Source organism: Narcine bancroftii, chromosome 1, assembly GCF_036971445.1.
Source record: "Narcine bancroftii isolate sNarBan1 chromosome 1, sNarBan1.hap1, whole genome shotgun sequence".
Taxonomy (NCBI): domain Eukaryota; kingdom Metazoa; phylum Chordata; class Chondrichthyes; order Torpediniformes; family Narcinidae; genus Narcine; species Narcine bancroftii.
The window spans coordinates 417,060,608-417,087,817 of record NC_091469.1 but is presented as its reverse complement, the minus strand read 5'-3'; the positions used below and the strand labels follow the sequence as shown (position 1 = coordinate 417,087,817).

Here is a 27,210-nt window from a genome sequence, read left to right as displayed (position 1 = left end):
GGGCCATCGATATTGCTGTCTGGTAGGCCGTGTTTCTGCTACCACCAGGAGCACGATGTCGCTTTTCCAGCTAAGTGGGCCGTCACTGCTCCTACCTGGTAGGCCGAGGTTTTTTAAAATTTACTTAAATTACAGCTTTGTTACTTGCGATTGGGGTTTTTTTTAAATTTTGGGTTTTTCCTGGGAAGCCAGGACAGCCTGAAAAATGGGGGTTGATTCATACACCGGATATACCATAAAACACTTAAAATTAGGCTGAAAAACAGGGTCGACATATGTCAGTCAACTTATATGCCAAAATATACGGTAGCTTCTTCCTGCAGGCTGTAAGACTGATGAACAGTGTCCTGTAACCAAGTAAATCATCCCAAAATATTTATTTAAAATTATATCTTTTTGTATATGTGTGATTGTACTATGTATTACATGTGTACGTGTATGTACCATGGCCCAGAGAAATGTGGTTTTGTTGGGTTATGTGATAATAAGCGAACTTTAAATATTGGGATTCAGTTGACATTTAAGGAGAGAGTAAACAAAATGTCTTAGTATAAAGTTTAGAAGAATGTGAACAGTTCTCATTGAACCATAACATTCTTGAGCCTTGGTAGATTTAGTGAGGAGATTATATCCCGCAGGGTATCTAGAATTGGCGATCTCAGTCACAGTCTCAAAATAAGGGGTTAAACAGTGAGGTCATAGGGAACAGCAATTAGAAAGAATAAAACTAACCCACAATATCTATCTTATGTATATATGGGTTCCATATTTGTAGGTATGTATTATATTTATTTCTCAAATTATATGTAATTTTTTCCAATGGAATGGACTTTTGTACTTCCGCATACAATCTATGCCCAGTTAAGAATCCATCTTCCAGGTGACTACAATACATTTTCTTGCCACTGCCAATACTATTTTCACAAATTTTCGTTGAATAGATGAAAGGACCAGTTTAGGATTGGTTCCCTCAACATTCCCTTACAAAAATAAATTAGGATTTTGTGGATATGAAATATTAATTTGTTCCAACAATTCCCCTACTTTTCCCCCAAACGGTCTTACTTTTGGACACATCCATGTGGAATGCAGAAAAATATCATCTTCCACACCACACCTAAAACACTTATTTCTTAAGTCTAATTTTATTTTATGCAACTACAGGGTGTGATATATAAATGATGTAAAATATTATACTGTACTAATCTGTATTGCACATTAATTGTATTGGACATGCAGTCTTTACACAAATCTATCCATAATTGCTTATCAAATGTAATATTCAAATTCTGTTCCCATTTCTGTTTAGGTTTATAAAGTCCTGGTTTACATTTTGCTCTCTGTAATAAAAGGTACAAATTTCTATAATGGCTCTCTTCAGACAATAATTTCCACTTCCCTACATGGCGGTAATAAACTTTCTGGTCCGGGTTAATCTCTTAAGAATCGTTTAATTTGAAAATAACAAAAAAATGTATTTTTAGATATTTCATATTTATCCTTCAATTGAAATAAAAGACATTAACTGACCTTGTTGATAAGTTTAATTCCTTTATCAGACCAGTTTCAAAATGTATTGTCTTGGGAAAAAGGTATCAGGCTGTTCTGGAACAGAGGGGTATACGGTGATATACCCACCTTTGTCCCAATTTCCCCATCTATCTTACCCTAGATAGCTATTAGTTCCTGACATCAATCTTGAATTCCATTTATAAAATGTTTCCTGTTCATTAAACAGTTGCAACAGCCTACTGTAGCTTCAAAATCTTTACTGAGACCTGGGAGCGACTTCATCCACTTCAGTGCAAATGTTCTCATTTTATTTTGAGTGACAGTGTAACAATTTTGCCTCTGTTCGCATACCCATTCTGCAACATGATTTTCCAACTCTGGCCAACAAGTGATTCCTCTTGTCATCGCATATTGCTTTTTGATATTTTTCTTAAAGTCTCTTCTTTCTTCCTTCAATCTCTTACCAACTTCTCATATATCTCAAATTTTCTCGCAGCAGAACAGTTGTTGGTTTTCCAGGCCATTTCTATCACTTTTACTTTAAAACTAGTTTCATTCTTTCATCGTTTTGATGGTGCCTCCATGATAACAATCACCTCCAGCCAACGCCCTGCAGATCAATCACCGCGATTTTTGGGGGTCAACTTATACGCTGACAAACGACCAACATCTCAGGCATCACAATTTGTGGGGGTAGACTTGTGTGTCCAAAATTTGATAAAACTCTTAAAATGAAGCTGAAAAAGGAGGGTCGATTTATCTGCCGGTCGATTTATAAGCCAAAATATACAGTAGCATGTTTAGTAATTTTGCAGATATTATCAAATTTGATGGAATGGTAAACAGTGAAGAAGGTTATTTGAGATTACAACAGGATCTAGATCACTTGAGAAAGTGGGCTAATGTATGGATAATGGAATTTAACTCAGACAAGTTGCAGCAAGGCAGGACTAACCCAGTGAATGGTAGAGCCCTGGGGAGTCTTATAAAACAAAGAGACCAAGGAATAATCATACATGCAGATAGACTCCTACTTATGATGTCACGACATATGATATTTCAAAGTTATGATGGTTCTGTTCTCATGTTTTTTGGCAAAATCTCGCGTTTATTCGGCAAATCTCGCATTTTTTGAATGAAATCCCATGATTTTTTGCCCGATTTCAAATTAAGATAATTTCTTCTTATGATGTGAGCCCCGAAATTGAACCATATTGTAAGTCAGGGTCTACATTTAGTTCCATAAAAGTGGCAAATCATTGCAAACAGGGTGGGAAAGAAGTGTTCAGCATGCTTTCTTTCATCAATCATAGCATTGAGCACAGAAGCAGGGAGATCATGATATAATTGTACAAGACATTGGTGACACTGCATTAGAAGTATAGTGTGCAATTTTGATCACGTAGCTATAGGAAAGATATTATTAAACTAGAGGAGGTGCAGAAAATATTCATGAGAATATTGCTGGGATTAAATTTTAAGAAAAGATTCTTTTTGAAACACAGGAAACTAAGGGAGTCCCTTTAGAAGTTTGTAAAATCATGAGGAGCCTTTACCCCCAGTGTGGGGGGGTATCTAAAACTAGGGGGCATAGATTTAAGACAAGAGAGGACAAATTTAAAGGTGACCTGATGGGAGGATTGAGGTTGGGAGTTGTGATGTATTGAGGTCAATCTATTCACTTTTCATTGTCCTTAATGATAAACTACATCTTTATGATGAATACATAAATCTACAGGTTGCATTTCACAGTAATATAAATGTTTTACAATTCTAATGGCACATTCAACATCAATAAACAGATGCTTCTGCTCTAATGAATTACTGGAAGTTCTAAAACATGCAATAATTTAGCATGTTTTGAGTCAACTATTCACAAAACAAAAACAGAGGACATAATTAGGGGTAAATAAGTGGGAATAAAATATATTTATCTTGGTACTTCAAGATTTTTTGTATGATCCTCCTGTGTGCAGTGAAAATACAAGACTGTTAATGCAGAAATCGGGAGCTTAAAACCAAAACCCTGCAATAGAACATGACAGGAGGCAGAGAGTCGGGATAAATGGGAGTTTTTCAGGTTGGCAGAGAGTGGTAAGTGGGGTTCCGCAGGGGTCAGTGTTAGGCCCACAACTGTTCATCATTTACATTGATGACTTGGAGGAGGGGACAAAATGTGGTGAAGCCAAGTTTGCGGATGACACCAAATTGAGTGGAAGAGCAAATTGTAATGAGGATGTGGAGAGTCTGCAGAGGGATATAGTTAAGCTGGATGAGTGGGCAAAGGTCTGGCAGATGGAGAACAATGTTAGTAAGTGTGAGGTTATCCTCTTTGGCAAGAAAAATAAAAGAGCTGAATATTATTTAAAGGGTGAAAAACTACAGCATGCTGTTGTGCAGAGGGACTTGGGAGTGCTTGTGCATGAATCGCAAAAAGTTAGGTTACAGGTGCAGCAGGTTATTAAGAAGGCAAATGGAATGTTGGCCTTCATCGCTAGAGGAATTGAATTCAGGAGTAGGGAGGTAATGTTGCAACTGTATAAGGTACTGGTGAGACCACACCTGGAGTCTCCATATTTGAGGAAGGATATACTGGCTTTGGAGACGGTCCAGAGGAGGTTTACTAGGTTGATCCCTGGGATGAAGGGGTTGACTTATGATGAAAGATTAAATCATCTAGGATTGTATTCGCTCGAGTTCAGAAGAGAGGAGATCTTATAGAAACATATAGGATTATGAAGGGTATGGATAGGATAGATGTAGGAAGGTTTTTTTGAGCTGGCCGGGGAAACTAAAATGAGAGGACACAGTCTCAAGATTCGGGGGAGTAGATTTAGGACAGAGATGAGGAAAAATAGTTTTTCCCAGAGAGTAGTGAATGTTTGAAATTCTCTAACCAGGGAAGTGGTTGAGGCTGCCTCATTAAACATATTTAAAATTCGGTTAGATAAACTGTTACATGATAGAGGAATTAGGGGATATGGGGAGAAGGCAGGTAGGTGGAGTTAGGTCATAAATTAGATCAGCCATGATCGTATTGAATGGCGGAGCAGGCTCGATGGGCCATTTTTGGCCTACTCCTGTTCCTACTTCCTATGTTCCTAAATCATGACCTTAGACATCAACCATTGCTTTGTTTCCATGGATGCTGCTTGAACCACTGACTTCCTCCAGCATTTAGCTTTTTTGCTCCAGGTTGAATGGTATTGGTGTCATGGATTTCAGCTCTGCATATGTTTGTTTATATTATTCTTCTGCCATTTAGAAAATATTTATGTATGTTCAATAACATACTGTTGGTGACATCAGTAAAAATCCATTCATCAGGATGCTCTTTATTGAGTATAGTTTGGCTTTTAACACCATCATCCCCTCAAAACTGATCATCAATAAGTCCAAAACCTAGGACTCAAAACCCCACTTTGTAATTAGATCATGGATTTCCTCACCAGACCATTATCAGTGAAGATTGATAAGAACATCTCCTCCACAATCTCTATCAGTACTGGAGCACCACAGGGCTGTGTTTTTATCCCCCTGCTCTACTCATTTTACACCTACCACTGTGTGGCTCAGTATCACAATTACAGCATCTACAAATTTGCCAACAATACCAGTGTAGTGGGTTGTATAAAAGAAAGGTGATGAGTCAGCATGCAGGAGGGAGATGGAAAACTTGGCTGAATAGTGAACCAACAACAACCTTGCACTCAATGTTACCAAAACTAAGGAGCTGATAAATGTTGACTTCAGGAAGGGAAAATCAGAGGTATACAATTCAGTGATCATTGGGAGAATCAGAGGTGGAGGGTGAGCAAATTTAAGTTCTTTGGAGTTACTATCTTGAAGGATCTTTCCTGGACCCAACACATAAATAGAATCATGAAGATAGCACGTCAGCACCTGCAGAGGTTTGGTATGACACCAGAAAACCTGGCAAATTTCTATAGATGTGGTGCAAAGTGTGCTGACCAGCTGCATCATTGGTCTGGTATGGGACACCAATGCACCCAAGTGTAAAGCCCTTCAAAAGGTAGTGAACACAGCCCAGGATGTCACAGATAAAACCCTTCCCCACTATTGAGAACATCTACAGGGAATGTTGCAGTCGGAAAGCAGCAACAATCATCAAGGATCCATACCACCCAGCACACCCTCTGTTCTCGCTGCTGCCATCAGGAAAGAGGTATAGCTGTCACAAGACTCGCACCACCAAGTTCAGGAACAGCTGCTACCCCTCCACCATCAGTCTCCTCAACAACAAACTCAATCAGGGACTCATTTAAGGACTTCCACTTGTGCCCTTTACTGATTTTTTAAATTTTCTCTGTATTGCAGTCAGTTTGTTTACATTTTTTATCTATTTAGTTTTTTTTATTTGTTAACATGTTTGTTTGATACTGTATACAGATTTTTTTTCCTGCACTACCAATAAGTCGTAATTCTGCTTTGCCCGCAGGAAAAAGAATCTCAAGGTTGCATATGATGTCATGTATGTATTCTGATAATAAATCTGAATTCTGACCAAAATCTGAAAATAATATTGTTCTCCTTTAGAAAGTCATTTTTGTTCAAATATGGTTGTCAAAATTCTTGGCAGAAAAGTATCTTGAGAAAGTGAGACAAAAAAAAAAATCACAATACAGCCAATTAAAGCATCAACCAAGCCTCATTAATACACTTTTCAACCTACCATCCATTTCTAGTCCATTGCAGCAGCAATATATTTTAGGACATAAGGACTTTGAGGCTTTAGCTCGAAAGACTTCAGTGAGCAGACGCTGAGGAGATAGTGCAGGTGACAGTAGCACTCAGGGAAAAAGCCACAATCTGAGCAGTGGGAATGGCAACCAGTAGTATGCTCCTCTTGCAGGATATGAGAAATATAGGAAATAGAGCTGGAGCTAGATGGACTCCTAATCATTTGAAACAAGAGTTATAGGGAAACAGTCGCACCTAAGAGATAGGAAGCAAATAACTGGATGACTGTCAACAGAAGGAAAGAAAATAGGCAGTAGGTGGTCATTCCCCTCAATAGAAAGTATACTGTTTAAGATATTCTTGGTGAGGGAACAACCTACCAGGGAAAAACCGTAGCAGGAACTCAAGAGCGGTAATCACTGGATTATTCCCTTGGCCACGCAAGAATAGAGTTATGACAGATAATTATATGGCTGAGGAGTTGGTGCAGGGGCCAGGGGTTCAGGTTTGTGGATCATTAGGATCTTCTCTGGGAAAGGAATGGCCTATACAAAAAGGTCAGGTTACACCTCAACTGGAGAAGGGCCAATATTCTTGCAGACAGGTTTCCTAAAGCTCTTGGGGAGAATTTAAACTAGCTAGGCAGGGGGTTGAGAACCAGAGTGTAAGGTTATGATGGAGCATTTGGTGAAATGGTAGATGCTATTTGTAGTGAGACTGTGAGGAAGGCCAGTCAATGGACAGAGTGCACATGCAGCAATTTGGATGGGTTGAAATGTGTGTAATACAGGTGCTTAATCTTTTATCTGAAATCCTTGGGACTAAACACTTTACGTATTTTGTAATTTTTTGGATAACGGAATAATATTAAAATGGCAGTACCTTTAAGTAATTGCAGGGGGTGGGTAGGTTGCGTTGGCATCGGATGGAGGGGGTGGTAAATGAAGTGAGATTAAGATGGGCTGCTCTCTCCCCGCTCGCCTGCCCAAGTCGCGCTGCTGCTCTCTCCCCGCCCACCCAAGCTGCGCTGCCGCTTTCTCCCTGATCCACTCCCTCTGTCAAATATCCTTTTAGCAGGGTGGATGAAATTCTGTTGGAGGACAATCCCTGTATTTTAAGTAAAACATACACTAAAACTTCAAACTTAAGCTAGCTCAAACTAAGCCAAACACGTGAAAATATACTGTACATGCAGTAAAAAAATGTTTGGTTTTCAGTTTTCAAAATTTCTGATAAAAGATTACGTACTGTATAATGTAAGGTGTATTGGTAATAGAACAAAACACGAAAGTCTGCAGACACTCTGAATGTAGTAAAGGGCTGGAAGGGCTTAGGCCTGAAATGTCAGTAATATATCTTTACCTTCTATGGACGATGCAACAGTTGCTGAGTTTATCCAGTATTTCTGTGCTTTTATCAGAAATAAAGCAGATGAGGTCAGGGCCAATACATGGAACTATGATGTTGCGGCCTTTATAGATATTTGGCCATCTCAGGGCAGGAATAGTTGCTGAACATGCTAGGCTTAAGATGTTTCAAAAAGAATAAGGAGGGAGGTAAAAGAGGTGGGTGAGTCACATTGCAGATCAGGGATACTATCATGTCTGCAGAAAATGGAGAAGTAGTTGAAAGATTGCTTACTGAATCAGGAACAGGAAGGGGGCAATAACACATCTGGGAGATCTCACTGCCTGTATCCATGGCACACTCAATTCTGCTCCACAAGTTGACAGTGTTGTTAAGAAGGCATATGGTGTGTTTGCCTTCATTAACCATGGCAATAAAGAAATGTTCCAGCTATGCAAGACCTTAATTAGAATGCCACAAAATACGGTGTTCAGTTATGATCACCTCAATACAGGAAGGATGTGGATACTATAGAGAGTATACAGAAGCAATTTACAAGGATGCTGCCTGGAAAGGAGTGCCTGCGATAAGAGGATAGGTTAAGTAAACCTGGTCTTTTCTCCTTGCAGCGACAGACGATAAGGGGTGATTTGATAGAGATGATGAGTGGCCTTGATTGTATGGATGGTCAGAAGCTTTTTCCCAGGGTTGAAATGGCTAACAAGAAGGGGCATAGATTTTAGATACTTACAAATACAGGGGGGATGTAAAAGGTAGGTTTTCCACACAGAGAGTGGTGGGTCCATGAAGTGTGCTGCCAGCAACAGTGGTGGAAGAAGGTACAAAAATATATTTTAAGGAACATTAGCTATGTACATGGAACTGAGAAAAATGGAGGGTTATGCAATAAGGAAATTCGAAGCAGTTGACAGAGCAGGTTATTTTCAGTACAATACCATGGGCTGAAAGGCTATAGGTTTCTAATCCACACTAATGCCCAAGCACAATTTCTTTGAAAGGGATTTTTTTGGGAAATTTTCAAAAGGATATGTAAATCTTAGACATTAAACATTTCTAGTTATTGGATTATGGAAAGCTTTGTCATTGGGAATAACTGATGCTGAGATAATTTGATCTTTTAAGGAAAGAATGGGTGAATATTTGATGCAGATGTAATTATGAAGAATGAGGAAAGAGGAGCATAGCTATTTTTTATTTTCTGATTATTTTAGCAAAGAACCAAAAAGTGAGTTGAACAACCTTATTCAGTGTCATTGATTTACTGTTCCTTGTATGAATTTCACTTCTATCTTCTACAGTTTTAAATAAATTGCACAATTTTTATCTTTTGAATAAAGGAAACATGAATGGTACAGTTCAAAAAATACTTGATTAGGAAACACTGGGGGAACTTCACGCAGAGTGGTGGGAATGTGGAATGAGCACTCAGCTGAAGTGGTGAATGCAGGCTCAGTTTTAAGATTAAGAAGAATTTGGACAGGTAGGTACATGGATGGAAGGGATATGAAGAGCTATGGACTGGGTGCAGGTAAGTGGGACCAGGCAGAAAAATAGTTTGGCACAGACTAGAAGGGCTGAAGGACCTGATTCTGTGCTGTAATGTTCTATGGATAATGTAACCAATCCTTTGTTGATTTACAGTTCTTGGTAACTAATTAGTTCTTTAAGGTTTCAAAGGTGCTTTGTTTATGCAAGTTATAGTTCACCTGAAAGAACAGGTGTGAAAGGATTTAAACAAGAAAATCTGCAGACACTGATTGTAATGGATTACACAAAAGTACTGGAGAAACTCACCAGGTCATGTAGCATTTATAAGTAAAAGGTAACCAATGTTTTGGGCTTGAACCCTTCATCAAGGTATGAGCAAAAGCAGGAAGATGCCTGAATAAAAAGGTGGGGGAGGAGAAGAGGAGGGAGAAAGGAGAAGGGGTTGACTACAGACTACAGATAAGAGGTCTTACGTGGATATTAGTGGGATGTAGAAGAGAAAAAAGCAGAGAAGTGATGGGGGAGGGGATAGCTCTCTGAGAAGGATGAGAAGTGGGTGAGGAACTGAAGGAAAGGAGACAAAGGAAAAAGGGAAGAGAAAGACTTGGAAGAGTAGCTTATGGAGAACTTAATGTTAATTCCAACTGGTTGGAGAGTGCCCAGATAGAATACAGTAAAATCACCATTATCCGGCACCTATGGGGATTGCGGGTATTAGGTATGTGAATTTTCTGGTTGAATGAGACTCGCATTTTCAATGCCTAAGCCACCTGCATTAAGAATACACTGTTTAAAAGACAAAAGACAGTGGAAAAAGTAAAGTAATTTGAAAAAAAGTCAGTGAAGTTGTCTTTAATTATGTTAAATTCCCCTTGATCAGCTAATTCCCGTAACTTCAAAAAATTAAATTCAAACCTTGGGCGCTTGCACTTTAATAGCATTGCCCTAGCCACTATACTAACCACGCCACCATCATAATTAACCTCCTCCCCTCACGCTGACAACCTGACTCATTTACCTGCAAGTCTCCAGTCAGGCCCAAAGTGCACCTTCCTTGAAATTCGAACCCTGGTCGTTAGCGCTGTAATAGCATTGCGCTAGCTGCTACACTAGCTGTGCCATTGTCATAATTAACCTGCCCCCTTCCCCTGAGTTTACAGATAAGGCCCTAACAACATACTTAATAATATAAAGATTGCACCTCTATGACCCAGAGACATTGAAACCTGGCCATTGCCAGAAAACAGAAAATGACCCCTAAGTGAACCCCCTATGTAAACAGATCAAAAGTAGAACAAATCTTAAAACAGGAAATAATACTATGGGGTGGCATGGTTAGTGTAGTGATTAATGTAATGCCTTTACAGCACCAGAAATCAATACCAGGGTTTGAATCCTGTGATGTCTATAAGGAGATTGTACACTCAATGTATGCATCAATTAATGTCCACGATATATTCTGTGAAATTGGGTGTTATGTGATATGGACATTATGTGAACATCATATTAACATCACTTAGCAAAGCTATATGGGATACTGTAGTGTCCCTGTTATTAAGAGCTTCCATTTTAGTAAAATGGGATCATCATGGCAAGGGATAGTATAGACAGTAGGAAATGAATGGTCACAGTAAACATGTAACATTTCGTGCAAGCACCATTACAACACAAATCACAGCCCAATGACAATTCGATACATTGGAGGAACTGAGGGAAGACTTGTCACAGTCTGTTCCTGTTTCTATACATTTGCAAAGACATTGTGATTTTGCAAGAGAGAACCATTCTGACCACTGAAGAGAAAGCAGCCTTTTGAAGCAGCTCATGTGGCCAGCCATTTTTGTGATATTCAGAGCAAAGCGTGCTCTGTGAATGACTCGACCTTTTCGGTGGATTGACGTGCCAGGAGGGTCCTTTTGGAAGCAAAGTGCTTCATTTTGATTGTGACTAATAGTGAAGGGCACTTCGAGAGACCGGTGCCAGGGTCTTGGAAGTTGCGTGGAGGCCACCCAGTTCAAGTCTTCCCTACTAAAGGACCAGGAGTGCTATGACCACAGCAAAGGCAATGCAAGGAGAATTCATGAGTCTGTAGCAGCCACAACTCCAGCCTTCCCATCAGTTCATCTTTAATTCTGGGTATCAAATTTCAAACGCCAAACTGAATTCAATCTCTGAAGAAACTGTCTCGATTTTGGCCTGGACTGTAATGGTTTGGGTATATCATACACATACACATAAAGGATAGTTTAAAAGTTAAGGTTATCGCTTAAGAGTTAGAAATAAAATTACAGTTTTTAAATTTAACACTTTCGTTCATTGCCTATTGCTGCTCGTTACATGCTCTTTGTAACACTGTAAACATTTTATCTGCAAGTAGGATCAATGTGGAGACTGACACGGAGCTGTGGAGAGAGAGCGAGGCAGTGGGATCAGTGTGGGGACCGACAAAAGGCTGTGGAGAGAAAGTGGGGCAGTGGAACCAGTATGGGGACCGACAGGGAGCTTTGGGGAGAGAGCAGGGCAGTGGGATTAGTTTGGACTGAGACAGGGCTGTGGGGAGAGAGTGGGACAGTCAGATCAATTTGGGTATACAATATACAATTTCCTATAGCTAATGATCGAAATTGCTGCGGATTAGCTCACTGTAACTGAATAATTATGGGTCCACAGATGTATATGCAGTTGGACATTGCCCAAATGGACATTAAGCAGCACACACCTGCAGGGGCGTATCTACAGAAAATAGCGTCTCTGTGCCCTTGTCCAAACATATGTTAGATAACTTTACCATAATATCAGTTCAAAAATACAAGTTAAGCTCGCTAATCTTTTAATTAACATAAAAGAGGACATAAAAATTATGACTGGACCTTCTTTGCTTTCACGGATGCAAATTCATCTATAATGTGATCAAAGTCAGTTTTTTCAGTTTCTTCTCTTTCTACATCCAGAAGAGCAAGATCAGAGTCTGCCTTGACCCATGGAGGCTCTCAAATACAAAATCATTAGTTTTAATTTGCTGACTGATCTCTCACAGCTGGCAATGGAAACTGCAATGGTTAGCAATGGTTAGCATTATCTGAATAGCAATACGAAGATTAGGAAAGACACTCTCATCTCCATACTGAACAATAAATTTGAGAAGTATTTTTTTGTTATACTGCATGCCTTATTATGTTTGTGTAACTATCCATATCATCTTATTGAATTGTACCTTTTTTGTATAAATTCTTTATTAAAATCAATTTTAAAAATTTAAGTTTATTTATTTTTAAATGTGTCTATCTATGCATTTATTTAATTATTTTCTTGACATTTTTCTCGGTTGTTTGAGTTTTCAGTTGATTGAGTGCTGGAAAATAGGAATTTTACTGTATTTGGTATTATACCTCCAATTTGTGGTTGGCTTTGGTTTAGCAGTGCATGACCTTGGTTAGCAGTGCCTGAAGGCATGGATCCACCTATGACCTCTTACCTGTTAAGTTGTACTCCTCCCCCTGACCCTCCCTCCTTTGTCTCTTCCCTCCCACCCCACCAACCCTTTTTTATTCAGGTGCCTGTCTGTTGTTTTGCTCATAACTTAACAAAGGCTCAGGCCTTAAACATTGGTTACCCTTTATTTCCTATGGATGCCACGTGACCTGCTGAGTTTCCTCAACACTTTTTAGGAAAGGAATGTCATGCTAATCTTAAGATATGAAACAAAAGTCTAAGAAATAATTATCAATGCCCACCTTGGACTATAATATACAGAAATCAAACATTCAATAAATTCAATAGACAATATTAATTAAGTTATCCCACAACAGATTCCTAATGTCGATCATGAATGAAAATGCAGTTTGATGTACCTTCATTGCTGAGCTTGCACATTTTGAGTCTTTCCTCAGGAGTGAGCTCTAACAACATTCTTGCTTCTTCCAATGCTCTTTTATACCACTTTCTGCTTCTTGAACAGTCTTCTGCCTTTTGACATAAAAGATTTATTATAACAGCTTTATTGCAACTAATTTGCATTATTTCTTGATTTTGTAACTTTGAAAAGATGCTTGCAGTGGGTGAGTTCAGAGAACAACTATAAGACTATATACAGTATAAACAAGATGGCTATAATGAAATCCGGAGAACCCCAGTGTCAAAAGCAACAGTTAAGAGGAAAGAGTAGTATTATTAATAAAGGGTAGAATTGATTACTAACAAGTTATGTCTTAAATCAAGAAAGTGAGAAAGAAAACAAATGAAAAAGAAAGTAAAGGAGAATTGATGAGAATTTTAGTTGGCACAAGAAAACCATAAGAACATTAATTCCATTGCAAAAATGTTTTTATGTGGCATGAGTCTAAACATAAGGACATTAAAACCAAAAGCCTGAGTAGGTCATTGTGCCACTCTCATGCTTGTTCAACATTCACATGGCTGAACACTTCAGTACCATTTTCCTGCTCTAACCCATATCCCTTTACTCCCATAATATTCAAAAATCTATTGATCCATATTTTGAATAGATCTAGTAACTGAGCCTCCACAACCCCTCGGTATACAGAATTCCCAAGAATTGGAATTCCCTGGGTTAGGAAAATACTTTTTATCGCAGTCGTGAATGGCCAATCCTTAATTTGAAACAGTGAATTCAGGTTGCAGATCAAATTTTGAGAAAGAAAATTGAGGTCTGTTTATGTAGATCAGGGGTGTCAAACTCAAATTCACAGAGGGCCAAAATTAAAAACTTGGACTAAGTCGAGGGCCGAACTAAATATTTATTGAAAATTTTCAACAACATCTGCATGTTTTCTCTTCTTTCAACATATGTAATGTTAAACTTTTTCTTATTAAAATAAATGTTTAATAATAGTTTTGGATAAACTCTTTCCAGAAGCATTAACAAATGAGAAATAAAATATTCAATAAATAATATTTCTCTATAGAGGATTTGTCAAATGTTGCTAGTGTGCTGTCGAATAGTAAAATCTGAGGGCTATTGAGAATGTGGGAGAATAACATGATTCCTGAAACAATCAAATGGGTAACTGATTGTGGGCATGAACTCTAGCAGGGTTATTTGCCATGCCTTTTTTCCATTGGTACAGATATCCTTTGATTTACACATTTTTCAAGTTTTATGCCTAATGAGCTTGTATCCAGGTGCAGGACCATTTTTAACCAGGAATATATTTATCACTGTGCCATGAAACTATTGGAAGATCGTTTTATCCTGAGATTAAAGTTCATAATACTTATTCAGGCCTGTGTGCGGGAGGGTGGGGTTTGCGGGCGATCGGGTTGGACAACGACAGTGCGGGGGAATCGGCTCTCGCTGCAGGGCGGCATCTTGGTGGATCAGCCGCCCCGTCACCGTGAGTCGCGGGTCGGCCTGCGGCAGGGAGGGGGAGTGGGCAACGGTCCTGGCGAGGTCAGGCCCCCCCTGAGTTTCTGCCGGACCCCCCTTGACCTGCTGAGTTTCTCCCAGACCCCCCTTGACCTGCTGAGTTTCTCCCAGACCCCCCTTGACCTGCTGAGTTTCTGCCGGACCCCTCTTGACCTGCTGAGTTTCTCCCTGACCCCCCTTGACCTGCTGAGTTTCTCCCGGACCTCCCTTGACCTGCTGAGTTTCTCCCGGACCCCCCTTGACCTGCTGTGTTTCTCCCAGACCCCTTCCCCTTGGCCTTCTGAGTTTCTCCTGGACCCCTCCCCCTTGACCTGCTGAGTTTCTCTCGGACCCCCCTTTGACCTGCTGAGTTTCTCCCGGATTCCCCCTTTGACCTGCTGAGTTTCTCCCGGACCCCCTTTGACCTGCTGAGTTTTTCCCTTCTGGTGTTTTTACGAGAACCACAGACTTTCGCTCATACATTGATGAGGGGGATCAAGGGCCAAACATTGTCATGTACCTCTCTGCTGGATAAAGGATACGATTTATCCCGCTGAGTTTCTCCAGTGTTGGGTTTTCACGAGGTAGAGTCAAAGGGCCGAAGGGCCTGTTTCTGATCTATAATATTCTATGGACCCTGCTCTTCTTTCCGTGCCGGTGTCCCAGGACCTTACCAGGGCAGTCTCTGCACTCAGGACCGCGCTGGGATCCCGGTCAGTGGTGGAGGAGCAGGTGAGCGCGGCTAATCCCGATCCAGCCCACGCCACTCCCGAGATTGGCGGGGGGTTCCACCCTACCTGCCCGACCAGCCTCGCTCTCCATTTGTACTCCGGGCACCCGCCGCTGGTCCGGTGGGAAGGCGCAGGGCGGCCGGCGGCCGGCACCCCCATCGCCCGGCGGGGAGCCTCAATCTTGCCTCCGGTGTCCCGACTCCATCTGCAGCTCCAAGAAACACTGTGCCATGGGGGTTCCGGGCGCTGGGAAGCGGCCTTGGCTTCTCCTGACACCGGCCAGGCCACGCTGCGGTGGGGGAGTGGGCGGGGGGACACAACAGCGTGTTTATAAAAACACACACCACTACTTTTCAAGGACCAGGATTTTTCTCTCTCTCTCACCCTAGGACACAGCGGTTACTGGCGCGGCGGCCAGCGGGCCACCTCTAATACATTTTTGATATGATCTTGCGAGCTAAATATAATTATATTGCAGGCCAAATTTGGCCCACGGGCCAGAGTTTGACATGTGTGATGTAGATCATAAAGTTCACGCTTATTCTTCTGAGACATGATAATACATGGGGATATCAACATGTATGCATAAGTCACCCATTAGGTGATTGCTGAAATGGGAGCTTCCCAATTCTCTGGCTTATTGCTTTTCTAGCAAAATATATTCAATTTCCTTTTATCTGATATTAACTTATTTTCTTGGACATAGTTGAAACACTTTTCCGCCTGTTTCTGTTGCCTTATAGACAATATATATTATTCTTATTTTTTTTAATATTTGTGTCATTCACCTGTTTAGGAAATTATTCTGTGCCTGCTGCCTTCAAAGTTGCATCAGGAATACAACCAATGCTTTGGCAAGAATGATACTTTGGATGGCAATGAGTGTATATGGATGTTTCTAAGTATCAATGATACTCAGTTCCTTCTTCAGTTTCTCCTTTCTGATCTGGCATTTTCATCATCACACAAATGAACAATGAAGTGTCTGCCTGTCCTACATAGACATTGGTATTAACAATATATTCTTCAATATTTAAGATTATCCTGTTTCCAATTGTTTGCTGAACTGCATGCCTTTTTGCCTCAAATCTATATAAAAAATAGCAGATGATGAAATAAAAATAGTAACTTGATATTTATTAAAAATGAATGCTAATAAGCCTAGTGAATTATTGCATCAGCTTTCCAATCCTTTAAATCTCGTGAGCTTTAGCATAATTTTTTTTGGAATCTTGAGCATTTTCTGTTTTATTTCAGGTTTCCATCATCCATTCTATCCAATCTGAAAAACACAAATAACTTTGATTGTATTTACAAACAACTCTTAATTGATTCAAATCCTGGATGCAGAAATCAGTACAGCAGTGTACTTGATATTAATATTTGGTGGGACAACTGGTCAAACAAAGTATTTTAAGTGTTTCACAATGTTAATTTATTTCTGAAATTTGCATACCAATTTGCATCTTGTGTAATAAGGCTCCACATGACTCACTGAAATCCAAGATCTGGTATGAGGCTTTCCCAGGAATTCCATGTGATATTGTTCTACAAAGCCATCTTTGTCATATTTTACATATTCTCCTGTAAAAACATTTGGACAGAGAATGGAAGGCCACCTGAAATAGTAAAGTACATCAGGTCAATTACTTAACAATATGAAATTATACAATTTCAAATGTACACTACTGCAGTACAGGGAATAAAAATGTCTGATGACTGAAAATATTTGGTAGAATACTTTCAATAATAGATTAATACACTCTAATCATGGTGTAAGCTTGTAATAATGGAAATGACATCCAACGCTTGAGGCACAAATTGCTGTTAATTGTAAGAAATTCAAGTTATAATTCATCACAATGGTAAACAATTTAACAAAAATGTCTACATTATTTTATAAGTATTTTAGTTACACAAAGTTAAACTACCTACCATTGTATTACTCCTCTCCCTTCTTGTAATGACTTTTGTTTCTGCATATATAAATGGACTGTGGCGGCACACATCCACATGGCAAACAAGCCCTGCTTGTATCGCCACGTGGCGGGGCAGCCATGGGGAAATGGCGTTGTCAGAGATTTCTCTCTGACTCCAGCATCCCTTTCAGCGCACACCCTAGGCAGCGATTATGACATCACGATTCATCAGGTGACTGAGCTCATGCTGCCCTTAAAGGGGCGCGCTGAATTTGAATAAAGACAGTCGTTAATGACCTTCGGTGTGGCAGCAGTGATTTCCTTTGGATCCTGCAAGCGCCACAGGACCATCATTTGACAAAGAAAAGAGTGGCCAGTATGGTTAGCGCAATGCTGTTACAGTACTGGTGACTTGGATTTGAATCTGGCGCTGTCTGTAAGGAGTTTGTTTGTACGTTCTCCCTGAATCTTTGTGGGTTTCCTCTGGGTACACCGATTTCCTCCCAACATTCAAAACATACCAGGGTTGTAAGTTAATTGGGTGTAATTGGGTGGGACAGGCTCACGGGTCAAAAGGGCTTGCTACCCTACTTTATATCTAAATTGAAATTGTAACCCCACCATCTCATCTAATGTGACAATTCATGTCACATTAAAAATAAGCTTTCTCCATTCCGTGAGTGCATTATATCTCACATTGTACATGTAGATTAGTTTTTTTTTTCAAAAAGAGTCTACTATGAGTAAATCAGGTTGATATTGCATGCAACCAAGCACTACAGACATCAAAATATGACACTAAGCAAAGCAGCTTTGTATGTGGAAATTAAACAATGTTTAAAGAATGAGTAAGATCACACTTATATAAATAACCATTGTTCACTCACATGTAGAAATGAATTATGCAAATAGATAATGCTCTTTGAGTTAAGACTGTGACCAGCTTGCAGCAACAGTGTCAAAGCAATTGTCAGTCTGAAGTGCCAAGTTGAGATAAAATAATATTTTGGAAGAGGATGCAAATTATACTCCAGAATCCAAATGATATATAGGCAAAAGATTTGCACGTTGCATACACTAATAGAGTAGAATGTATTCAATTTTTCTGATGTTAAATAGTAAATAGAAATAATAGACCAAGTTAAGAATTATTAGACCAATGGCTAAGAATCAAAATAGAGTTTATTTCTTTCAGGGAGCATCAAATGTAATCTAAATAAAGACAATGCCGAAGCTATCACATCACTCTGACATCCTTGCACTATTTAAGCAACCATCTTTTTCAGTACCCTGAAAGTATTATTCTTATTCCTGAAATTATTACAATAATCCTAAAGAAAGACAAAGATCTATTGTTACCATCTTATAGGCCAATTTCGTTATTAACACAGACTATAAGATAATAGCCAAAGCCCTGGCAAATAGATTGGCAAAGTATTTGCCAAAGCTAGTAAATAAAGATCAAGCGGGCTTTGTACCAAAAAGACAGGTAGCAGATAATGTCGGTAGACTGTTGAGTGTATTACACCTGGCACAAACCAGAAATGAGAGGGGTCTTGCCAGGGCCTTGGATGCAGAGAAGGCATTTGACAGACTGGAGTGGGACTTTTTATTTAAGGTGCTGGAGAAATTGAGGCCAGGGCCAACTTTTATTAATTGGATATGGGCGCTATATATGCAGCCAAGACAAAAGTTGTGACCAATGGACATATTTCCTCAGCCTTCACACTGACAAGGTCTAGTAGGCAGGGGTATCCATTATCTCCAGCTCTTTATACTGGCTATGGAACTGTTAGCCAAGACCATTCATCAGGATCCAGACTTCAAGGCCTATAAAGTAGGCCAGTAAGAATACAAGATCAACCTATTTGCTGATGATATGTTGGTATATCTGATAGACCCAATGAAATCACTGTCCAACTGCGCTTTATCCTGGAGGACTATGGGAAGGCTTCTGGGTATAAGATCAATTGGGACAAGATTGAAATTATGCCACTCACACGAGGGGACTATAGTCAATGTCAAGAGAACTGTTACTTAAAGTAGCCACTAAATGGGATCAAATATTTTGGAGTTAGAATAGATACAATTTAAATAATCTGTACAAGTTAAACTACACCCCCTTGCTGGGAAAGATCAAGGAGGACCTGAACAGGTGGATGTCCCTGCCCATTACACTGGTGGGCAGAGTCAACTGTATTAAAATGAATGTGCTGCCAAGGCTTCAGTATCTCTTCCAGACACTGCCCATAGCATTGCCCCGGGGTTTTTTCCAGAACATGCTTTCAAGTTTAAGAACATTCTTATGGAACGGGAAAGTAGCTAGGGTCTCGATGGAGAAATTGACCTGGGATTACAGTCTGGACAGTTTACGGATACTGGACTTCAAAAGGTATTATTGGGCAGCCCAGTCAAGATACATCTCCTCACTTTTCAAGGGAGGGGAGGTGCCATCCTGGGTACAAATTGCTCTGCACTTGGTGGGCGAGAAGGTGGCAGAGGATGTAATTTATAAATGGGATGCTAAATTGCTATCGGGAAAACTGACAGCTCCATATTGAAAGAAATTATTTGCATTTGGAGTAACATTAACCAATATTTAGGAATAAAAGTGGGGCTGTCCCCAAAAACATCCCGAACTCCAAGTTGATTAATATCTTTGATGGTAGGTAACAAGATCCTGGACATCTGGCGTTGGAATGGCATCAGGTGCATAGAGGACTGTTGTGAGCAAGGGTAGCTAATGTCATTTGAAAAACTTAGACAGAAATATGATTAATCAAATAGGATATTCCACTGCTACCTTCAGATAAGATCTTTTCTACAGGACAAATTAGATCCATCCATGGCCCTATCAAAGTGCAGTGACATAGAGACCATGATTCGAAAGCGGAACACACGGAAATTCATTTCGGCAATGTATTTTCCTCCTCCAAGCAGAAGGACATAAACGAAGCCTTCATAAATCAAAGCAGAAATGGGAGTCAGACCTAGGAATAATGATTGATGAGCGATGCTGGTCTGACTTGTCATCTGTGCAATCATCAATACACAGTATAGGCTGGTGCAATACAATTTTTTTGCACCAGCATTACCTTATGCTGCAAAGATCAATAGATCTAAGCCAGAATCATCAGACCAATGTTTTAGGTGCAGCATTGAGACAGGGACCTTTGTGCACACAACCTGGACATGTACCTATTGGGCGGATCTAGGCAAAGTCCTAGGGAAAATTATAGGTAAGGAATTCCCACATGACCCAGAGTTGTTCCTGTTGGGTAATATAATGAACATAAGACCTAAAATGAAACTGTCCAAATTCCAAATTCAATTTATAATGACTGCATTGGCAGTGGCCAGGAAGGGCATAATGGTTACCTGGAAGTCTGACTCTTGTTTGAGCGTTGCGCTGTGGAGCAAGGAGATGCAAGGCTGTGTTCCCCTGGAAAAAATCATGTATAACTTAAAGGGGAGTTATGGCACTTTCCAAAAGATTTGGCAACCATATCTAAACTTTATAGGAGGACGGTTGTCGGGAGGACTGCTGTACCTCGCTGCTCTGCCTTCCCTGTTTCCTCCTCAGTTATGGGGGTGGGGGGGGCAGGGGGCCGCTAGGGACCTCTCTCATTCCAGCTGGGAAAAGTCAGGAAAAGAAATTGGCCTGGACCTGGGCAGCCATGCCGCGACAAACCTATAACTCCCTAATGTATGATTTATTCCATTGCTGTAAATGTTTTTATAGTCCTGTTAGGTTTTTTTGATAGTTAAATGGGAACAGGAGGGGGGAGGGTAGGGAAGGGGATAAATTTGGTCTCAACAGAGGAATTTGTGTAGTATGGATTTGAACAAGTTGTAATCAGTGTTGATTGTACTCACTGACAATACTATTGTTGAAAGCTCTTTGAGTCCAAGTCTGGAAAATTATAAATAAAATATTTTTTAAAAAGAGTGTTTGTAAAACACTCTTTCCTCTACTATACCTGTCTTTTTCCATCAGCCCTATCTGCTTCTAGAATCCAAACCACTCTCTTCAGGTGAAGCGCACCGCATTTGCTGTTCATGGTGTGCTCTCCACAATACTGGAGAAACCAACAACAATTTGTCGATTACTTGGGTTCAAGCCACTATTCACTGGGAAGTGTGGCCCCAAGCCTCCAGATACATATCACTTGAATTCTCAGACTCACTCAAACTTTGATTCTTCAGCCCATGGGCTTGTACATTGTTCTAACAAAACCCAATATAAGCTCAAAGAAGTCTTCTTCTTTTGAACAATGAACACTGATGTTAACAACTTCAGATAATCAGCATTTCCAGCATTTATATTTGCATGTCCAGCATTCACAATATGCTATGTCTGTCAATATTTTATCAGTTAATTATTTTGCTTCATCCCTGCTTGCCTCCTCCAGATTCACTACTTGTTATTCAAGGTTCAATTTAATTGTCAGAGTAATGGAGGCTTAATCGAACTGGCTCGGGAGGTTTCGAGTTATGTCATGATGTCATAATGCAATGACATCATTTGGAATGTGTGGGATTTCAAAAAGCTGTGTGTGACTGTTTGACTAAATTACTTTTACTGAACTTCAACTTGACGACATCTGATCATTTTCTCATTCTTCATTTTCCACTGCGACACAGTTGCTACATTGGTGACCCCGATGGGCCAAAACGGATTTTGGACCCACCATGGACAACGCAGCGATTTCACTCAAACTGCCCGTATTTTGGACCACTCAACCTGAAGTTTGATTTGGGCAGGCTAAGTCACAGTTCCACATTCGCAAGATAGAAGTGGATGCCACTAAGTACTATCATGTGGTAAACACCCTTGACCAGGACACGGCCAGTCGAAAAGTGGATTTCCTTCTGGACCCACCAGCTCTCGGCGAGTACAAAGCCCTGAAACCTTTTCTTCTCTGGATTTACAGTCTCTCACAATGCAAGCAAGCAGCACGGCTCCTCCATATTGATGGCCTGGGGGATCACACCCCTTTGGAATTAATGAATGACATGTTGGCACTGACAGGTGGCCATAGGCTTTGGTTGCTCTTGAAGCAGTTGTTTTCAGAGCATATGCCAAAAGACATCCACCTCATGTTGGCTGATGAGGATTTTGATAACCCTTGAACAGTGGCTGCTGTGCAGATATTGTGGAGCACCAAACAGCAAGGCACAAGGCCCACAGGAATTAGTGCTGTGTCACACCCAAAGAAAGTTGGAGAAGACAATAAGCCGTTGGAATATAAGGGACAAAAACTATTTTTTTACCCAGACATAAGCTTCGAACTTTTAAAGAAGAGGAAGGTATTCAACATGGCGAAAACAATCTTATGGAAGAAAGGTTATAACTTTATATTAAGACATCCAGCAGTACTCAAAATATTTATTCCTGGGGAACAGAATAGACTGTTCTCGGACCCAAAGAAAGCCCAAGAATTTGCTGAACATTTGAAGGACAGGAGAAGAGAGAAGGAGGAGTGACAAGAAGGAAGACCGGCAAGAAAAATATACAAAAATATATAATAATATAAAGTAAAGATAATGTATATATAAAGATTTAAAGATGGATAAGAGAAGGGGAAGGAGGGGAAAAAAGAGAGAGAGCTTTGTTGTATGTATAGGAAAATAGGGTTCTCTGGAGGGGGCTGGGGGTGGGAGGATAATGGTCACTGCAAAATCAGTTGATGCCTGTGAGTAAATTCGCAAACCAAATGGAAAGGGGAGTTATGGTTGCCGTCAAGGGACAAGGGGCAACCCAAGGAGGAGGGATTCATTTGGGATTAAAGGCTTATTGCTTGTGGGGATTATTGGGATATTTCATGTCTTAAGTACGTTGTCATATATTGAAATTAAAAAGGAAAACTTAAAGAACAGTAATGGAAAAAAGGGGATGGAGGTGGTGAAGAGGCGGAAAAGAAGTGAAAATAAAGATATAAGATGGCCACGTTAAACTATATGACTATAAACATTAATGAAATACATAACCAAATTTAAGTGTATTCCATTGGAAAATATCACATAGAATTTAAAAGACAAAGTTACAATGTTTGAAAAAACCTGGGAACCATACATGGAACATAACAGAAAGAGCAAGCCTCAGACCACCACCACCTAAAATTATAAGAAAATAAACACAATCAGATTTAATGTGCATAAGTAGATGACATGTCTTTTTTGCTTGTTTTCCTTTTGTATAAAGATATTGTTTTATTGTATTTTATATGTTCAATATTTACTGTTTTTTGAGGGGAGGGAGGGATTGAGAAAAAAAGAGAAAATGTCACTGTGTATATTTAAAGAGATGCATCTGTAAATATTTTGTTTGATATGGTTCATAGTGCGATAAATAAAGAATTACAAAAAAAAACGAAAGCATTAGATCCCTGGTCTAATCCCAGCAAGGCCACCTATCTTTAGTATCCAAGTTTTCAACCAGGATTAAACATATCTCCAGTAAATGTGGTGTCTGATTCCCTGTGCTACTCCTCCGTTCAACCAATACATATCCTCTCTCTGGGTGTAGCCTACATAGTGCTCACCAAAGCTCAGCACCAAGACAACGAACTTCCAGCTTATAGAACTGCTGTCACGAGCCTGCAACTCGAGGCTGTAGCCTTTTGGTCACAAGGCACCACTCTCCTGTGCAACATTTCCACACATTAGCCTCCTATTATTGTCCGTGCTGTGTGGAGATGTTGTATTTTCGATGCCATTCACAGAGTGTCCCAGCCCTCCATTCAAGCAATGATCTACCTGATAGCCAACAAGTTTTTATGACATGGACTCAAAAAGCAGGTCATGTACTGGGCAACAGCGTGCACAGAGTGCCAATCTGCAAAAGTGCAAAGGCATGTGAAGGCACCGCTTCAGCCTTTCCAGCTACCGCAGCGCAGGTTCAACCATGTGCATCTTGACATTGTCTAGCTACTTGTTAACTGTCAGCGACAGATTCACTAGGTGGCTGGAGGCAGTTTCGATTATGAACTCATTGACCAATTCATTCACTAGAGCTTTTATTTCTGCCTGGATATTTCAGTTTGGCCTACCCACACACATCACCTCCAACAAGCCCACAGTTTACCTTCGCGCTCTGGGACATTTTATCGCAACTGCTGGGAATGCAGCTCCACCACATGACAGTTTACCATCCACAGTCAAATGGCCTGGTGGAGCAGTTCCATAGGCACATAAAGGCTGCACTGATGGCCCACCTCCAGGGGCCTGATTGGGCAGTTGAGCTGCCCTGGATCCTCCTGAGAAAAAGAACAGCATCCAAGGAGGATCTCAACTCCTCATCGGCAGAGTTGGCTTATGGAACTCCGCTCAATGTAGCTAGGGAGTTCATGCCCTCAGCATGTGGACTGAAGTCTTAGGCAGATTGTGGGAATGGTTTGGAAAATTGGCCCCAGTTCCCATGTCGAGGCATGGAACAATGACACCCTTCATCCCAAAGGAACTCCAGGACTGTGAGTTTGTGTTTATGCTTAGAGGTGCACATGGGCCACCCTTAGAGAGGCTGTATAAGGGCTCCTTCAGAGTGCTATAAAACAATCGCACAACTTGTGTATTGGATATTGAGGGGCATCCAGAGACATTTACGATTGACTGACTAAAGTGCACTCAAATCGACCTTGATCAGCCCTTGCCACGAACCCCAATGTGATAGCACGGGCAACCGCCCAAGAACAGTGGACAGTAATGGCATCAGAAATTTAGCCTCCTATTGCCGGTTCTGGGGTGGGGGGGGGGGTGGAATGTTGTGGCTCACCAGAGCTTAATCGAACCAGCTTGAAAAAGAACCGAGTGATGTAATGACGTCGCAATGTGATGACATCATTTGGAATGCACAGGGTTTTAAAAAGCTGTGTGTGACTGAGTAAATTACTTTTACTGAACTTCGACTCGACTACATCTTATTTTTTCATTCTTCATTTCACACTGCGACACAATTGCTGCAACAGGAAATTTCTTTTTGCCTGCTGCAAGGCACAAATTCACCACCGGCAGGATTTGCCTAAGCGCTTCTTACAGTCAGAGAGAGAGAAGCAAAAGAGAGCCTTATATACTGTAAACATATTTTCTATCCTTTCCTGTATTATTTCCCTGTATCTTAAAACTTGTTTTATTAGTAACCTTTCCCTGTTCTCATGCAAAGTTATCAATCTGAAATATTAATTCTACTTCTCTATTCACAGATGCTCCATAACCCACAGAATATTTCCAGTATGTTCGGGTATTATTTCAATGTGGATTGAAGAAATAGGAATTGTTATACCTGAGCAATGAAAAATATAATTTGAAAGCAAGACATAAATTAGAAGAAGAAAGTATAGTCTTCATGCCTGCATTGCCAAATCCTGGCTGATCTGATCATAACCTTAATTTCACATTCTCTTCTTCCACAGTAATCTTCCATCCCTTGATTAATTGGAATCTACGTACCTTGGCTTTAAAAAATATTAAAAGGTTCTATCTTTACTGTCCTTTAGAAAAGAAGGTTCGAAAGATTCACAACCCTCTAAGAAAGAAAATATTGTTTCATTTCTCTTTCATTTTCAAACAATTATCCTCAAGCTCTCAATTTTCCCCCATCTTTCACATCTATTCTGTCAAGATCCTACAAGCTCCAAAATATTTAAATCCTATCTCTTACTCTACTAAACTCTACTGCATTCAGTCCTGGCCTATCCAACTTTTTCTCACAATCTTGGCATCAATCCAATACTCTGACTTGAACTGCTTCCAATGTATTAGCATCCTTCCTGAAATAAAGAGAACATTGGGCAAAATATTCCATTATGTAGTATTATCAATACACGATACAATTGAAGCATAATCTCTGATTTTATATTAAATGTCCCAAACAATAAACAAAAACATTCTGTTAGATTTCCTCAATACTTATTTCTGCTGATCAGCCTTTGTTGAATATACACTAAGGCACTAGATCCTTCTGCTCCTCAGAGCTCTGTAATCTCTCAACATTGAGATAACAGATCACAAGATCACAAGTTAAAGGAACAAAAGTAGGCCACTTGGCCAATCGAGTCTGTTCCGCAACTCAATCCTAAGCTAAACTATGCTCACACCTAGTTCCAATTCCCAGCCTTTTCCCCATATCCCCTGATGCCCCGACCAATTAGATACTTATCAATCTCCTGCTTAAACTCTCCCAGTGATTGGATCTCCACCACTGTATGCAGCAATGAGTTCCACAAATTTACAATCCTCTGACTGAAGACATTTTTTCTCATCTCTGTTTTAAATGGATAACTTCTAATTTTAAGACTGTGCCCTCTTTGTCCTTGATTCACCCACCAAGGGAAACATCTTATTTCTATCCACTCTGTCAAAACCTTTCAAAATGTTTCTATGAGATCCCCTCTCATTCTTCTCCACTCCAATGAATACAATCCAAGAGCTGCAAAATGTCTCTCATACATTAGCCCTTGTATTCCAGGAATCATCCTAGTAAATCTCCACTGCACTCTCTCCAACAACATCACATCCTTTCTAAGATAGGGGGCCCAAAACTGCACACAGTACTCCAAATGAGGTCTCACCAGTGCCCCATACAACCTCATCAACGCCTCTTTACTCTTGAAATGAACACCAACATAGCATTCACTTTTTTTTAACTACTGATCTAACCTGGTCATTAACTTTTAGGTTTCCCTGCACGAGGACACCCAAGTCCCTTTGCAGTTCCGGGGTTTGAATTTTCTCCCCATCCAAATAGTACTATTTCTAAACATTGTATCTAATCTGCCATTTTTTTGCCCAGTCCTTCTGCAACTTTTCGGTTTCTTCAACGCTTCCTGCCCCGCCACCTATCTTGGTGTCATCTACAAATTTGGCCACAAAACCATTCAATCCACAATCCAAATCATTAATATAAATTGTAAACGATAGTGGCCCCAAGACCGACTCCTGCGGACACCGCTTGTTACAGGCAGCCAACCTGAACAGGATCCCTTTATTTCAACTCTTTAATTCCTGCCTATCAGCCAATTTTCTATCCAATCAAGTATAGTCCCAGTAATTTCATAGGCTCTCATTTTATTAAGCAAAGCAGCCTCACATGCAGCACCTTATCGAAAGCTTTCTGAAAGTCCAAATA

At 40.2% G+C, this 27,210-nt stretch overlaps 1 protein-coding gene across 5 annotated transcripts in view; it reads right to left on the bottom strand.

Annotated features, from left to right (window-relative positions):
* The window catches only part of LOC138751585 (zinc finger CW-type PWWP domain protein 2-like), an 85,320-nt gene that overhangs the window by 41,365 nt on the left and 16,745 nt on the right, over positions 1–27,210 (bottom strand). For 3 of the 5 annotated variants that reach the window (XM_069914043.1, XM_069914041.1, XM_069914044.1), the window contains exons 3-4: positions 16,622–16,784; positions 12,921–13,035 (exon numbers count right to left, since the gene is read on the bottom strand). In XM_069914043.1, coding sequence (XP_069770144.1) covers positions 12,921–13,035; positions 16,622–16,784 — 278 coding nt within the window. Of the gene's footprint in view, positions 1–12,920; positions 13,036–16,621; positions 16,785–17,100; positions 17,231–27,210 lie in introns of those variants that run through there. The other 2 variants (XM_069914046.1, XM_069914042.1) reach the window with 2 other exon arrangements.